The sequence below is a fragment of the Periophthalmus magnuspinnatus genome, chromosome 19 (assembly GCF_009829125.3).
Source record: "Periophthalmus magnuspinnatus isolate fPerMag1 chromosome 19, fPerMag1.2.pri, whole genome shotgun sequence".
Classification (NCBI taxonomy): Eukaryota; Metazoa; Chordata; class Actinopteri; order Gobiiformes; family Gobiidae; genus Periophthalmus; species Periophthalmus magnuspinnatus.
In genome coordinates this window covers 5,989,729-6,006,755 of record NC_047144.1, presented here as the reverse complement: position 1 = coordinate 6,006,755, position 17,027 = coordinate 5,989,729, and the positions used below count along the sequence as shown (strand labels likewise).

Sequence of the window (17,027 nt, the reverse complement as noted above, 5' to 3'; positions counted from 1 at the left end):
AATCATTGTCATGATGTTTCTATATGTGTCTATGTTAGTTGCAAATTATGCGCATCATAATTGCGAGTTAATTACAGAATTACACAGGCTATTTTAATTTTTTTTAAATGTAGAAGTGAACCAATGTCAATGTTTTATGTATAAAAGTAATTAAACCACCAACCAATCCAATGCAAACTATTCAGACAAATTTGAGTTGAACTACATTACCCAGAAATACTTGCGAAACAGAGCGTCGGCGCTGTCGTGACAACGGCGGTGGCTGAAGCGGGAAGGAGGATTTGTTTTTTAACTATTGGATGGGATTAGTCGAGTCCGATGGCATTTGAGATAGCTCCTAAATGTTGAGATAGTACCTAAATGTTAAAGTATTGTTTTCTAATTACGTATCATATATGTATATAAAGCAAAGCATCCGCAAAAGTTGGACAATTTAAGAAAGCTACGCCTGCTAGCTAACGTCAAGCCCATGTATGAGTTCTGACTGGGACATCAACAGGTGGATATTCAGTGTAGTATCTACTCACAATGGCGTTCAAAGGTAATTCTTCTTTACACGAAAATATTTGGATCCGTCATGAACGCTGCGTGCTCTGAACTCCTTTGCAGATTGGCAGCATCCATATGTCAACATTTTTAAACATGTTAAAATTGAAGAGTGGAAAAAAACAACAAAAGAGGGTGAAGTCACAACATTCACGGTAGGCTACTGTATAAAATTGTGCTGGTAAAGGTGTAGTGTTACTGGTATGGACTAGAAGTCCATACCAGTAACACTACACTGGTGTTTTTTCCCCACTCAGGATAAAACTTTGAGATGCCCAGTGTTCAGGATCAATGGTCCTATTCCTGCCAACAGCTACATCCTTTTGCCCAAACGCAGTAGCCAGAGCCTTGGGTTGACTGGAAAGTACTTTTACCTGCTTTTCCGACCTACTCCTTCCAAATATTTTGTGGTCCACATTGATGTTGCTGCAGAGGTACTTCTCCTAATTTTATTTCATTGCCACCTGGTGGGGAAAGGTTTCTAAAAATCTGTCATTATTTCCTGTATTATTTCCTTTTCAGGTAGTTTTATGATAATTAACTTATTTTATAAAGTCTTCTCCTTGATTGTTTTTTTCCTCCCTACATAAAGTCACTTTCACATATGCAGATATCCTTATGTAATCTGTTATCACATGTTGTCACTTAACAGCTTGTTGGGGATAACTACCATTTCTATGCCTGCGTTGAGTGGAAGTATGTAATGTACCTGATGTATATTGCTTTAAAGTGTATATTTCTGCTCACAGGAGGGCCAGGTGGTCCGTATCTCATTTTCAAACATGTTTAAAGAGTTTAAATCAACATCTACATGGCTCCAGTTTCCATTCCTTTGTGGGGCAGCAAAGGATTCAGTGTATGAAAACACAGCTAAGACTGCTAGACAAGGTAAATGCCCAGTTATAGTTACCATGTGAACAACTGTCTATAAACATACTTTTTTCTTCTTTTTATTTATTTATTTATTTATTCATTTATGTATTTATTTTTTTAGGCTTGATAGGGCCAGCTCCAACCTCAGTGCGTTGGTCTTGTCTGATGCTGGATTTGCAGTCCATACTCTCTACGTACTTAAACCGCTGCTACAACCACCTTAAGACCATTAAACTTTGTGCGAATATGACTGTGAAAAATATGTTCACCAGTGACCTTCTGTTTAATCCCAGTAATATTCCATAATCACTACTTGCTACCATCTATCTATGTCTTGTGTACTCAGTACTGGTGGGTGTAGTTGTAATGATGCTTGACTTTGTTTTTGAAGGTGTGTCTTTCAGTGAAGCCAGGCTCATGGGGTTATCCTCCTCTCGGGGCACAGGTCCTGTTCCCAGGGACATGGCATTTCCTGTGCCCAGAGGAAGTTCTTGGCATGACCTTTACGACCATATTAGGTACCTTTTGGGAGTAGCATTATCATTCTGCTATAGGCTAAAAATTACTCAACCCTAATAATGGTTTAGTGCTGGGTGACAAAAGAAATCTCAATGTTTTTTACTCATTAACACATTTTGAATCAATTTGATTTTTGTCATATTACGAATAAAATGTATTTTCAATTTAAAATTTTCTGAAAATAGAAAATACAGGCTTTTAATCATGTGCATTTAACTCAAATAATAACCAGATATCTTTCTCCAAAGTCTGAACTCTGCTTCAAATCAAATGCTTTTACTGACAGAGAATTGCCTGTGAACCTCTCAAAGACCCTAGCATACCATTGACTGAATCCAATAAATTGCACAGCCCTACCTTATTTTACAGCTTTTTATGTACATTACTGCATTAATTTTTTTCTGTTACAATAGGTTCCCATCAGAAGGCACCAAATTACCATTTGACTCTATTCAAAAAGACCACCAATGGCCACAGACTTGTGAGTAACTGTAGTGCTCAGCATCACACTTTGTGGCTTTGACTGAACAATCTAATTTTACACCGCATGCATGTGGCAGAAAATGTCCAGGTCCTTTTTTGTGTAACATTGTGTAGCTAGTAGAATAGCTCTCTACAGAATTGAAAGTAGTTGATGAATGCTGTGAACCTTTACTTTTTTGATGAATGAAGGAAAATGGGTACGTTACAAGTATATTTTGTGAAATGTGTTTATAAATAAAATGTATTAATGAATATACATTTTATTTCTCTTATTTCTCTGTTGTGACCTGAAACTGCAAGTGCATTATTTTTGTATCTTTCCAGGGACGGCGTCAAACCCAAAATGTCCAATTGGTGAAAGATCTCATTGTGTTTCCCTCAGAAAACCAGTTCAGGATCATGTTGCTCTCATCCAGCAGATTACCTCCCCCAAACCAGTAAGACTAAACACATTTAAGTGACATAAAATGCATTAAAAAGTGCGAATTAAATGGACAATCAAGTCTTCACAATCAGTTATTTGTTAGAAAAGGCACGTAAAGATAGGGCTGCCATGCCAAATTGACAAGGAATGTGTTTGCCATCTGTGTCTGTGACGAGCCTGCTGCTTGAACAGATTTATTATTTTTAGAAATTGTTGAAATCCTTATTTTGCGAGTAAGTAATTATCCAAGTAATCCCTGGATACGATTCTCCACTTTTCCTATCCATTGTGTTCTTAAAGTTTTCTGAATGTCATTTTACTTTATTCATCAGCATCCCAGAGATCAGACTCATGTGGTTGCTAGCATTCCCGAGCTTGGTGTGGTATCTTCTTACGTGGAAGACAACGGGCTTTCTCACAGTCATGACCTGCATGAAGAAGAGATGGTCTGCCCCACTTCACACCACGTTTCATTAAACCCACCCTGTAACAATGAAGTTGGAGTTCATGTATTTGTGACTAGTGACTGCCTCAGAAAGCACAGCGAGGAGAGTGAAGAGGAGGTAAAGCACTTTTGAATGCTATACATTTTAGTATATGATTTTAATGTCTCTTTTAATATCGCTTGTGTCATATTGTAAATTTAAATGAATGGATAATTGGTGAGATTCAGCTGGGGGAAAGAAACTGATAAGAATGATTAAGATCACTACATTACATGCAATGATATACAATGTTTTCTTCTAGATTTGCATAATTGACAAACAATCACCAAAAGAACACACGCAACTCGAGGTAACGTAAGAGTAAGTCCTAAACAATCATTTTAGAGCAATAATATATGTTTTTTATTTAATAGAAGCTGCTCCCTGACCCTATTCTCCAACTTGGACGTGTCATTGGTTTTGGAGGTGCAACCAACAAACATGTATGCATTTTCTTTTTTTAAATCAGAAAAGCAAAATAGTCAGTGTCACTCAGAAATGGAACAAAAGCATAATAAATTAATTACACATTCAGGCGCTATGGACCAAATCTTGTGACGAAGTGGTGTATCCGTGCCATGCAGTTATTGTCTCCATGAATATCACTTCGAAGAGGCAGAGGTTCTTTATTGGCCACACTGATAAGGTACATGTTTTTTTGTTTCTCTCACCTTCTTACAGTCTAGCTTACCTTATTCATGACCTTTTCCCTCAGTACAAAACAAAGGCCTTTCATTAGATTCAATAGTCATTGTCATTCAATTCAGATTGGATTTTACAGCAACTTGTCTTCTCTCCTTTACTTTGTAGGTGTCTGCATTAGATTTCAATGCCAGCACTACCGTTCTCGCCTCTGCCCAAACTGGTCAACACAGTGTTGTTCGGATATGGGATTACCAAAAAGGAAACTGCCTTGCCTCAATAAGGAATCATGCTCATTCCCTGTCCGCCCTTAGGTATTCAGTTGCACATCCCAAAAATATGACCTGAAACTACCTACTCAGTTTAATAATATCATTTTATGTATTTGGTAGTTTTTCTTACAGTGGAGGAATCTTGTGTGGGGTTGGTAAAGATCGACATTGTAAAACAGTGAGTGCCACGATTTGGTAATGATTTAAATAGATTTGCTTGTTGCTGTATTGTTGTTGCACTAGTCTATAGTGGCTTCAGTATGTTTGCATGCCGTGGTTAATTCTTTCATTTAATTACAGTTTAGGTAGAAAGTCAATGTTGGCTGTTTCAGGTTTGTTCCATTTGGAAATTAAAGGCTTTCATAGAGCTCTACCTTCCAATCAGCACCAAACAGTCGATTTTACCACAAAGGGACTAATAGCTGAAAAACCATCACAGCCACGATTGCGAACAATCTGAGCCATTTGCAGTTACGTCCAGTTGTTTAGAGTGTGTGAATGCTTTTCTCTGTAAAACTGTAAAATGATCTTATATATTTTGTAGTAGAATAGTGAGAATTTTTGGAATAAAAATGAATGTTATTAGATTTATTTTTTGGCTATACTGTAATGAAATCTGAAAGGGTGTGGGATTGTACTGAAGCTACTGTACCTTTATTATAGGCTATGATTTACATACTAATCTAACCTACTGTAGCTGGTGGTGGTGTGGAGCACTGTGAACGTGCTGAAGGAGAGGATTGTGACAGTCTTGGCCAAAGGACACTCTGATGTGGACATTCACACTATTAAAGTGGCCTTCTTTGATGAAACGAGGTAATTGAGAATATTCATGACATTGTTCCTTTATATAGAGTTAAGGTGGGAAACTAAATTCAAACCCCTTTCCGAAATGAATTGTATTTTAAAATGCTATTCTATAGTTTTGGTTTTGATTTGCAGTACTGACAAATGTGCATACATAAATATATAGAACTGTTTAAAACTTAAAATAAATAGAATGAAAGGTTCACAGTTTCAAAGGTTGTAAAAATCTATTCCACAACAGATGAATATCACTATAATTGCCAAAGCTATCTTGGGTGTGAGGAAAACACTTGTTATTTGAAGGCCACATTATCATATTGGAAATTTAGAATTGTGCCTTTGGCGATAAATAGTGAGTGTGAGGCAGCTGTGTTACCCCCCGCAGTGCTCTTGGGTCTCAAAGGGTTGTTCTGCTCAGTTCCAAGATTTTTGGTTCTTTCTGCTGAAAGATTCCCCACATGCTGATATACAACTCATTCTGTCTTCTTTGACTGTTTCTGTCTTGGGGTTTGGTTTTAGAATGGTGTCGTGTGGTCGTGACAATATCCGTCTATGGCGAATGCGCAATGGCTTACTGCGCTCTTGTCCTGTCAATCTGGGTGACTACCATTCACAAGATTTCACAGATGTTGCTTTTGAAGAGGGAATGTCCCCCTGCCAGCAGATTGATAATCGAACTCTGTGAGTGACAAATGCTTCACTTGATTATGAAAGAAATAGTAATTGATTTGTTTCTCTCCTTTTAGATATGCAAGCAGTCGGAGTGGCTATATATTTGAGATTGACTACAGTAGAGTTGTGATTAAACATGTTCGAAAACTACAACCTGCACAAGAGCAGCATAGAGACCACAGAGAAAAGCGGACCTTCATGACAGGTTGCTGAAAAGGCTTGATGATGATTACATTTTCAAAGTAAATGTACTTGGACTTAAGTGTGTGTGCCTGTGCGCTCCAGGTCCAAGCATAGCTATCAACAGCATTAGTGTGTCCACATCCTTCTGTGCGACTGGCTCTGAGGATGGCTTTCTACGGCTATGGCCCCTTGATTTTTCCTCTGTTTTTCTGGAAGCTGGTAGGTGAAATGCAACCTTTACCTACCACCAATAAAATTAAGTGCAGCTATTTGCTTATCTGTGACAGTAATGTACTCATTGTTGATTCTTATTTTTGTATTTTTAGAGCACGAGGGTCCTGTTAGTTTAGTGTCTGTGTCTTCAGATGGCCTACAGGTTTTAGCAGCTACATCCAATGGGATCCTAGGATACTTGGATGTGAGCAGCCATGATTACAATACTCTGATGAGGTCTCACACAGACACTGTCTTAGGCTTCAGTTTGGATGGTGTTCGTAGACATCTGACAACGGCCTCCTCTGATGGCACCGTGCGCATCTGGAATATGGATTCTCTGCATCAAGTACACCCTCACAATGTTACATTTATTTCATAGAACATTGCATTAATTCCTTTTAATTCCTTCTATGTATTCTGTGCTTAGCTGTATGATTTTGCATCTGAGGACTGCCCCTGTTCAGTGGCCTTTCATCCCTGTGAGCAGGTTTTCTCTTGTGGCTTCAATTCTGGCATTATCAGGATCTTTGACATTCCCAATGCCAAGCTACTGGTGGAGCACATGTACAGACACTATTTTATGCATCCATTTATAGCTGTTTAATTTCTCAGAATAATGGATTTTTTATTTTTTTTTTTCTTCAATTGAAGGCATTGTAAAGGTGAAGTGGTTGGCCTAGTTTTCTCCCCTAATGGCGAATTCATGTACAGTGCTAGCTCTGAGGGCTTTCTGGCACAATACCACGCTGTTAATGAAGACCACTCTGCAGTTAGGGTTGTGTGTAAGTATACACACGATCAATTTAGTGCAGTGCTTTTTTTTCTATTTGTTCTTTCACCCTGATCAATGAAAAAATACATCCTTCCCCCACCACCACATGACAAAAATGGTAACGAGCATTTTTATTTATTTTTTTAAATTTGAATTTTTCCCCGTGTGTATGGATAGGTTTTCTCTCGCTACTCTTGATACTCTGTAAGAATATAAACATACGAGTTCCCAGATACTACACTGTGGTCTCCCATCATGGATGGATCAAATTCAGATCAGAAATTTCCCTGCAATAAGTTGCCTATATTTTTGTCTCCAAACTTCATTTGTATAAAATGTATTAAAGTAAAAGATCTTTAAATGACCTTGCACATTCCACTCTAGGTAACATGGTTGCTAATGGCACCAAGCATTCCCCAGATGCTTTGAAAGTGAGCCAAGACAGTCGCTGCCTGGCTTTTGTTGGACCATCAGAGTACATTGTCACTATTCTAGATGCACGGACTCTAGAGGAGGTAATTTGTATTGATTTGAGTTTCTCGTCTTTTCACTCATGCCTCTTTTTTTACAAGGAAACTCTATTCTTCATAATTTGTAGTTGCTCCGTATAGATGTAAGCGTTTTGGATGTGGAGAACGCACTGGAGTCTGCACTGAAAGTCTGCTTTGCTTCAACCTTCACACATCATTTGTTGGTTTCCACTTCTGCTAACAAGGTCCTCTGGCTTAGCACTAAAACAGGCCGCGTGCTTCGAGAGGTATTTACTTCAAATGCCTGGTATTTACTAGGAATGCACTGATCCAATATTGGTATCGAATATCAGTGCCGATACTGAAAAATTTGCTGGATCAGATATCAGCTTCCAAATATCAATTCAGCCAATATCCTGTTTGGACATATAAATTAATGTAATATTTTCTGGTCATATTGTCCCATAAAGTTTCAGATTGTTTTAACTTTTATTTATACAAAGTTGTTCTGTTGTTACTTTAGAGATAAAAAGCAAGACAAAACTGACCCGAATGTGTTATGTAGCTGTTTTATTTTTGATTAATGGAAATAATGTTTTCACTCTCTGCACCATTATCTGTAAATATCTGGTATCTGCAGACATTTCAAGCTATAATATTGTAATCATATCAGAACTGAAAAAGCTGGGTCAGTGCAACCCTAGCATTTACCTGATGTTGACATAGAGGTAGTGAAGTTGGCAGATTTAAACTCAGAGAGCAGTCATACAGAAATAATAGTATATGTCATTAATATACTGTTCAAAAAAGATAAAGGAACACTATTTAAATGGTGTTTGGCACCAAATCAGTTACACTTCTGGAACTTTGATCTGGTCATTTTTGTACTTGAAGGGGTGCTGAGGGGTTTCAGTTGCTTTAGTGTTGCTGAAAAGTGCACTATAAGGGCAACAGTGAAGCAAAGCCAAAAACAGGAAGGTGGAGTCTGTTTACCCCCCATATTTTTTCAAACTCTTGTTTTCAATAGTTTTGCATTCAGGTGGGCTTTGTGTCACCACGGGTGTCATTGGTGGCATGAGGCAATTCCTGGACCATGCAGACATTATATAGGCAGTTCAACAGGTCTAGGATGGCACCTGATTGTGTGTTATTGCTAGAGGGTTTGTGTCTCCTAGCTCTCTCCAGAGCATGGAGGAGATTCCAGGAGGTTATTCTTGGTAACCTGAGCAGGGGTGTAGAGGGCTCACAACCCATGGACAGGACTGCTATCTGCTCGTTTGCACAAAGACGAGCGAGGCAAGAGCTTTTCCTGGTTAATATTCTGGTGGGAGTGTTTCTGGATCTTGATGGCCCTGACTCAACAGTGGTTGTTGTTGCTCTCTGTGCCTAAGAAGACCTAAGGATTGTCCCTCTTGCAGTGGTCTGGAAAAATGCCCCATTCTTCCTCAGCCTAGAACAGGGGTGTCAAACACATGACCAAAATGGCTGCTCTCAAAGGGGCCGGATGTAAAATAAATCTTAACAAACCTTTTAACTTGTTAATTAACTCTTTCTGTATTTATTAATTATTCAAGTTACAAATATTGCATATGCACTTGCCTAGATGTAAAAGTATGGCTGTGTAACTGCATATCTCCTGATAAATTGAGATTTTAAGACCATCATACCTTTTAATGTTAACCTTTAATGCCCTGTTGAGGGCCACATAAAATGATATGGAGGGCCACATTTGGCCTGCGGGCCTTGAGTTTGACATATGTGGCCTAGAACATCTCTGGGACATTATGTTTGGGGACTTTTCTGCTTCATTTTGAACTTCTGGCTGTCCTACCTCAGATACGAACAAAGAAAAACCTTTATTAATTATGAGCCCCAGTCTATTTCACCCCGCTGCCTTTCATCACCATTATTAAAATATTTCTCTAGTCTTGTTAGTCTGAATTATCCACCATCTGATGGTGGTTTTAGCCACTGTCCACATAAGTATACCCTCTGTAGCACTTCCGCTGACAGCTGGTGGATGAATACTTGTATATCCTCACATGGTGCATTTGTGTGTGTCCCTGATGAAGGCCAGCAGGCTGAAACGCCTTGGGGCTCAGTGAGGTCCTCCGAGACATGCCATAATGAATAAAGGCATTTTAAAAATGATTAGAGAGGGCCTTGGTATTTTATTTTTTGCACATAGCCTTTGAAACCAGCATTTTCATGGTGCTCCTTTATTTTTTGTGAATTGTATAGTTAAACCAGCAAAAGAAAACAAAAGCTTAGGTCTAATAATTTAATGCTTTTTAATGTCTTGGTCTATTTTGAAAATTGTCAGTACATTTGTGCCCGGTAATAGGTGTCAAAGGTGGACAAGCAGCATTGTTCATCTCTCTCTGTCAGTGAGGACGGCCGGTTTCTCCTGACGGCAGGCCACAGTGCTGTTAAAGTGTGGGATTACAATGTGCAGCGGAAATCACAGGTTAGTTACACAAAATGGCAATTTTTTATTTTTTTAATTTACATGTTTCTTTGCATTTCTTCTCACTAAAATGTGTTGTAGACATTCATAGGCCACAGCCAGCCCATCTGCCAGGTGGGCTTCACTCCTGACCAGCACAGTGTAATTTCTGTGGGAGATGCCATATTCATTTGGGACTTCCTTGCTGAACCCACAGAATCTTCAAGTGTTAAGTGGTATGATTCGCTTTTGCATGTTTTTGTGTATTTCACAGACGGTAGTGTTTTTCAGCGAAAGTCACTGAGTTCTCTACTTGTACACAGTTCACCTTTAAGATTAACCAATGACTGTGCAACTCCAAGTCTCTCAGGTAATATTATATAACATTGTGAATGCTCTTTGTTGTTGTTTATTTCTTTGTAATCTTTTGAACAGATGTACATCAAGTTCAGTTCTCTAACAGCATGCCTCGACAAGCAGCACCCCTCCCCTCTCTCCCTCCTCAACAGTTGGACATCAGCAACATCATACACGATGGTACATTTACCGAAATCGTTGACCATATTTTAGGACATTGATTCTCAAACTGTGGTATGCAAGCACCTTGTGGTATGCAGTTTCCTCTGCAGTTTAAAATAAAAGATTAGAGCCAATTTACTATGCATTTTTGTCCTACACTTTGGTCCTGGATCTGATATAGAAATTGTGTAGTCTTGTTTCAGACTTGGTTTAACCTCAGTTTGGATTTAGAATAGTCATGTTGTACATGTGGTGAAAGGTGGGTAGAGTAAGTAAGAGTAGTGTTACTTCAAAATATTGTTCAAGTAAAAATATAATCAGTAGTCCAAGAAAATACCGGTACTCAGGTCAGAGTAACCACTGCCCTTCTGTGTTGTCTTGGAAATTATGGATCTATCTGTGTCTCTCCTCGCCAGCTGTGGATTCTCAGAAAAACTGTCCTTATGTTGGTTCCCAAATATGCCAGTCAAAACTGGTAACTATGTCCAAATCTCCAGCCTCTTTCCTTAAAGTCACAGAGCTACAGAGTCCCTGCCCTCTCACTTGTCACTTTGGCAGTGGTGAGTATGGATCACATTGATAGTTTGAGAAGTATAAATACCAGACTGACAGCATTTTTGGTCGATAGGCAACGTAAAAAGACAGTCAGTACGTCCAGATTGTTACCGGCATTTTGTTCCACGTTTTAAGAACTCTATGTTGGATCAGGTAAAAAAATGGAATAATACCCAAGTTGAGAATGTTTTTAAAAAGCTGTGCTGATGCTGTTTTGTATCCAGAATGCTGTAGTACCCCAACCAGGGGAAGAGGACCTGAAGTTGAAAGCAGTACTTGGTTACAACGGTAATGGGCGGAGCAACCTTGCATGGAGCCCTGATAAAGGTTAGAAAATGTAAAGTACTGTGTTTTAGTTCATATTATTTTTATGGAATTAATAGTTGTCACAATAGCTCATTTAGATGTTTGATATATCGCTTCAGACAATATCCCAATTTAATCTCTACAGCTAGACCAAAAAGAAATTACACCAATTTTGTGTTTTTCGTATGGTGTTTGCAGGATTATTTGTCTACTCCTGTGGCAGTATAGTTGTGGTTGAATACCTTCACACAGGAACCCAGAAACATCTCCGAGGACACAACCAGGAGATTTCTTGTCTTGCCGTGACAGATGATGCACAGGTTATCAGTGTTCCATTTTGTTATAGTCCAGAGAGGCATGTAAGCAAATGGCCTACTTATTTTTTTTTTCAATTTGCTTAACTGTAAAATTAGGTAACTTGAAAAAACTGAAAACTTTAGCATTGTAAACTATATATGTAAATGAAAGAAATTAATGTATTGTGTTAATATGTACAAAAATATAGTTTCCGCATGTGCTATACAAATATTTAACACATTCAGTAAGATAAAAAAGCTTTATCCTTTTGGACAGGAATTGGGGGCACTGACTTGATGTTTTCACACTTCTGTTCTTTCCAGACTGTAGCGTCAGGAACTGGTGGAACAAATGGAATCCAAAGTCAGATTTGTATTTGGGACATCCAGAGCGGAGTGTGTCGCAAATCCATCTCCCATCACAAGGGAGCAGTGCAGTGTCTTGTATTTTCCAAAGACGATCGTTTTTTCCTCTCTGTGGGTTAGTAAAATACAAATTGCATGGTTTAGATTGTTTGGAGGACGAGTCACTCTGAGGATGTAGTAGTGTGGAAAGTGTCATTTGGGTAGTCTTACATCAGAAGTGTTTTAAAACAAAGCCAGTGACTCATGCACACAGTGTTTTTGCTTCAATTATTCTTCCACTTTGGTTGTTACTTAGTACTGCTACAGTTTGGTCACATCTACAGTTTTTGGTGATGGGCTGACCACGTCATGTAACTATTGGCATTTTTCCCTGTGCACTTGATACTTAATATATCCCACCATAATCTCTTCTCCAATACAGTAGAGTGCTGTTACCCAAGTCGGAGGTTTAAATCATCTTTGCCTCTAGGTGATTTCAGTGACCCGGAGGTGGTGCTGTGGAGTACTAGGACTCTTCAGCTGCTTTCCAGTGTCAGAGTGTCCGGACCTCTTCATGATGCTGCCTTTAGTCCCTCAGCAGCGAACCAGTTGGCGTGTGTGGGGAGTATGGGAGTTTATTTTTGTCTCATCCATGAACGTGCTCCAGATGTGGAGCTTAAGGTAAGCAACCTTAAATAACCATGGCCCATGGAACACTATAATATGTGAGGCATTTGATCATACATGAGTAATCACCGCAGCATGTCCACCTAAACTGTAAATCCTTATAACATTCATCAAATGGAGTTGCAGTAGTTGTGTTCGCTCATCCTCCTTTTTCCAAATGGACTGAAATGCTATACCTTTCCTAGTGCATCAATGAGAGAACAAATTGTTCACATTTCCCATCCACTAATAGGTGACCTTAATCTTGTAGGTGCAGAGTGTGGATGCCCCTGTTGAGGTTGGTGCAGTGGAGATGACAGCACTGACTTATCACAATGACACCCGCCTTTTCACTGCAACCAACAAAGGCCATGTATGTGTGTGGGATATCGGCACACAACGCTGCCTCATGACGTGGGAGGCAGACATGGGGGAAATGGGTACAGAGTCAACATGCATGTCTAGTTTGATCTTGTGAAAATATCCTGTCAAAGTATTTATTATGTAGTGATTGAAGTGATTTGATTGCTTAATATAGGAGTGCTGCGATGTCAAGGTAGCCATCTTTTGACTGGCAGTAACACCCGCTGGCTCCGACTGTGGGAGGTAGGAGCTGTACAAGGCATGAGGCCTCTTGGAAAAGTCTCCAATATGAAACATAGGTTTGTACTGTGTACCTGATGAATGTTTTTTAGTAATTATATTTTTCATGCTCCTGTAACATAAAGGTAGAAAACAAAGAGGCTGACGTTAATTACCAGAATGAATGACAGTTCTCGTGGTTTATAAGCAATGCAATCATCTTTTATTGTATTTACATCAACCAATTTCTATCATGACACATTTTTCTTTAGCCATTTTCCTGAGCCTTGAATACAATTAAATCAGTTGTCAATATCTAATAATGGAAAATTATTTCACTCAGCAACCTTAGAAATGGAAGTACTTTTAAGATACTTCTAATAATATTTTTTCTTTCTTTTTTTCTTTCTGGCTCTACAGTGAAACTGCTGTGGTGATGAAGCAAGAGATTCTGTTAGATGGAACCATAGTCAGCGCAGCCTTTGATAATACAATAGACATGGGGATTGTTGGCACCTTGGCAGGGACTTTGTGGTACATCAACTGGTCAGAAAACAGCAGTATTCGTCTTGTCAGTGGACACAAGGCTAAGGTATCAATACTTAGGCAAAACATACATTTCTTGAACTATGTAAAATCATCAGCCTTCAATATCAATACTGCATCACTAAAAAGTGGTCACATAGTTTATATTCTGTCATTCATTGCATTAATGAATGTGCAGTACTCTACAACTTAAAACACTATATTTGGATTTGGAAATAATAAATAAAAAAACACATACACAAATATTAAAATGTCTACCCTAAGGACTTTGCATTTGTTTTTGCTGCTGTCCAGGTGAATGATGTGGTCTTTAGTTGTGATGAGAAGCATTTTGCAACCTGCTGTGAAGATGGCAGTGTGAGAGTGTGGGCCACACACAGTTATGAGCTACTGGTGCAGTTCCATGTCTTAAACCAGGTGAAGGACAGTCCTGTGTTGTCTTTTGTAATGAAAGTCTCATTTTTCTGTATTGACTGTTTCTCTCATATGTTAGGCCTGCTGTTGCATCTGTTGGAGCCCATCTTTCAATAAAGACAGCTTGTGTGTAGCGGCAGGATACAGTGATGGGACAGTGAGGGTTTTCAGACTGGCCTCATCTGAAATGGAAATGAAACTACGTCCGCATCATGTGGAGGTCACTGCAGTTCAGTACTCTGCCAAAGGTGAGTTTCCCAGCTATGCACAAGGACTTACCTGGGGGATAGTAGCAGATGAAACTGAATAGTATTTGAATTCTTTGTGCAGCCTTATTGATTTTGTGAGATCATTTTGATCATCAGTATCATTTAAATAAGAAAATATAATGGTAAAAAAGGCAGTGTACTATATTGATTTGCCAAACAAATGTATGACAGGGTAGATTACTCATTTTACTAAAACGTAGTTTTAGTAAAAGTTTTTTGTCAGTTGTTTATAAAATGTATGAAATGTTTCTATGGGTAGCAGTAGTTGGTAATCCCAGCTGTAGGTAGTTATAAAATGTGAAAAGCATATGCATTTACATATTTTCAGAAGCCAGAATAAGGCAAATGACTCCTTTTTAAGTATGGCTATTTAAAAGTATTCTCTTTGGATAGGCCATGTGATACTTTCAGCTGGAAAGAATGGTTGTGTAGCAGTCAGTAGCCCGGTGACCGGAGTTACCCTGCGTGTCATCAGGGACCACAAAGGGGCTGCCATTACCACCATTCAAAGTATACATAAGCAGGTTTGTTTATATGCATGTAATAATGTAATAACAAAGTACACATTTTACTACCAAAACACACAGTAAAAATGGTGCACTTGCTAATAATTCTATTAAATGCGACTTTCTGTTGGCAGATTTATACCACACTTTTCTTGTGCGCAATGTATGTTTTTCTTTCCTTGAAGTCTTTCCATTAGTATAACCTAGTGAGAGAAATAACAAATTATTATCTATAATAAAGAATTGTATTGTCCTCAGTGGTCCTAAAAACATGGCACCAGTATACACACATAGAGGTGTTCATATAAAAACATTGTCTTCTTTGTTTAAGGGTCAAATGTTTGGACTGGAAGGGACCGAGATGTGGCTGGCTGCGAGTGCTGACAGACGTGTCAGTGTCTGGGTCTCTGATTGGATCAGAGACAAATGTGAACTGTTGGACTGGTTAACATTTCCTGCTCCAGCTTTTACTGAGGTATGTACTGTTTGTGTGTCATCTGGTATAACATAATTTAAATTGTAAACATTTTATTATATATAGCTATAAAGTGGAACATTTTAAATAAACTTTTCTGAGCTTTTAACCACGTTTAACACCATAGTATTACGAGTGGGACGAGACTGTGTCCCACAAGATGAGAGATTTGGTCCACAAGAACAAGATAAGATGAGATTTTGAGAATTTATAATGAAATAATTAAATAAATGTACTTTATTTAATATTTTTGCACATTGCTTTTTGGAACTGCAGAAATGAGAACCAAATATAAACACTTTGAACAAAAAGCTCACAATATCATTTTCCGTATGTGTGCACCATCTTGTGGCAATTTTATCTCACAAGAGCTTGAGGCACAAGATCTTGTCCCATCCTCATTAGTGTTTTCAAATACTGCATTGTCAGGAATTCAAGGCTTGAGTGGTCTGAAAATTTCAGTTTTGCTACCCCCTATCCACACCCACTGCTCTGTACTTTCCGATTCTGGGTCATACATATGGGGTTCACAAATTACAAATCTTAATCTGTTGCTTATTTTAAAAACATTGTGTCTTCTTACTTTTATATTTGATTGTTCAACTTCAAATAAATGTTTTATATTATGTTTTAGGATGGTAGTCCTCCTCCAAGCCTGGCAGCCTTTTGTCCATCAGACCCCAGTCTTGTGGTCTACACAGGTTATGGTGTAGAGAAGGAGTTGTCCTTCTACAGCCTCACTACAAAACAGGTTTACATGCTCATAAAGCTCTTTATTCTTCTGTAAATTAAAAATTCTTCACAAATAGTCGTTTATCATGTTCTGCTCTAGATGATAAAAAAGATCACCATGCCGTACTGGGCCACTTGTTTTAGTCTTTCATCAAAGAGCCATCATATTGCTGTGGGATCAAAAGGTGAATATTTTGTAAATTTTTATTAAGCAGGCCCATTATAGTACTACTGTATATATCATATTTTTACAACATATTGGTTGGTTACCCCCTGGCTATTGAGAAAATCCAGTTCTCTTTAATCAATGATTTTATAGTGACATTCCAAACTTGTGAAACTGCTGTTTTTCAGATTGTGTGATGAAGCTGATTGAGGTGAGCAGCGGCAGATTTCAGGACTTTGTGCACGGTGACTCACTGCAGAAATGTCACTTCTCTCCTTCTGGAGCTTTGCTTTTCACTGTGGCGTTTAATGAGATCCTGCTGTGGGAAGTGCACAGCCCTTCATTATGATCCTATTTATAGACCTTCAACCTCAGACATTACTCATCCATCGTGTGATCTGTGTTTTATCATAAATTTTTTATACACACATTTTTATAATAATTTTATCATCCACTGACTTTTTATCAGTGGGTGAAGATTTAGTTGGTAATTGAGTGAAGGTCTTTACATTTCTTTATCAAAATGATACAAATGTATTAATATCAGATGAGCACAATTGTTAGGCCCCAGCATCACAAGTTGGCGAAGGACCTGTTAGAAGCACCGCTGCATAACAGTACAGTGCACTCCTAGCACTCCAAACACTTAACACCTTTGCCAAGTCTTGCCAGCTGCTTGCATATAAAAATTGTTTGCAAAAATAGAACATTATTATTATTATATAGTCAAAACAGGGGTGGAGACCATGTGAAAGTCTTGCCCATCAGTGACCAGGGACTCTCACCATACTTGCTTATTGAAGATGTATAATTTATTAAATAAAAATCTGGAACATTATT

At 38.5% G+C, this 17,027-nt stretch overlaps 1 protein-coding gene across 1 annotated transcript; it reads left to right on the top strand.

Annotated features, from left to right (window-relative positions):
• Positions 1–251: 251 nt before the first annotated feature.
• On the top strand, positions 252–17,023 carry wdr90 (WD repeat domain 90). The gene is made up of 43 exons (XM_055229637.1): positions 252–541; positions 610–701; positions 804–980; positions 1,296–1,434; positions 1,541–1,711; positions 1,811–1,937; positions 2,352–2,419; positions 2,746–2,858; positions 3,178–3,408; positions 3,593–3,640; positions 3,705–3,773; positions 3,866–3,976; positions 4,141–4,286; positions 4,365–4,422; positions 4,942–5,060; positions 5,571–5,732; positions 5,798–5,928; positions 6,009–6,125; positions 6,233–6,468; positions 6,550–6,686; positions 6,774–6,904; positions 7,279–7,409; positions 7,493–7,651; positions 9,709–9,831; positions 9,913–10,046; positions 10,134–10,180; positions 10,246–10,347; positions 10,746–10,889; positions 10,958–11,037; positions 11,109–11,211; positions 11,389–11,510; positions 11,811–11,967; positions 12,322–12,512; positions 12,769–12,937; positions 13,036–13,159; positions 13,500–13,671; positions 13,920–14,042; positions 14,119–14,287; positions 14,702–14,832; positions 15,146–15,289; positions 15,924–16,040; positions 16,122–16,206; positions 16,376–17,023. The coding sequence occupies exons 1-43, from the start codon at positions 529–531 to the stop codon at positions 16,534–16,536; spliced, it is 5,484 nt and encodes a 1,827-aa protein (XP_055085612.1). The 5' UTR covers positions 252–528; the 3' UTR covers positions 16,537–17,023.
• The last annotated feature ends 4 nt before the right edge of the window (positions 17,024–17,027 follow it).

Excerpts from the sequence above, each read along its gene's own strand:
- wdr90 (XM_055229637.1), top strand. Across the intron at positions 2,420-2,745 it reads CCACCAATGGCCACAGACTT|GGACGGCGTCAAACCCAAAA; the intron begins GTGAGTAACTGT and ends GTATCTTTCCAG. Across the intron at positions 11,212-11,388 it reads TGCATGGAGCCCTGATAAAG|GATTATTTGTCTACTCCTGT; the intron begins GTTAGAAAATGT and ends TGGTGTTTGCAG.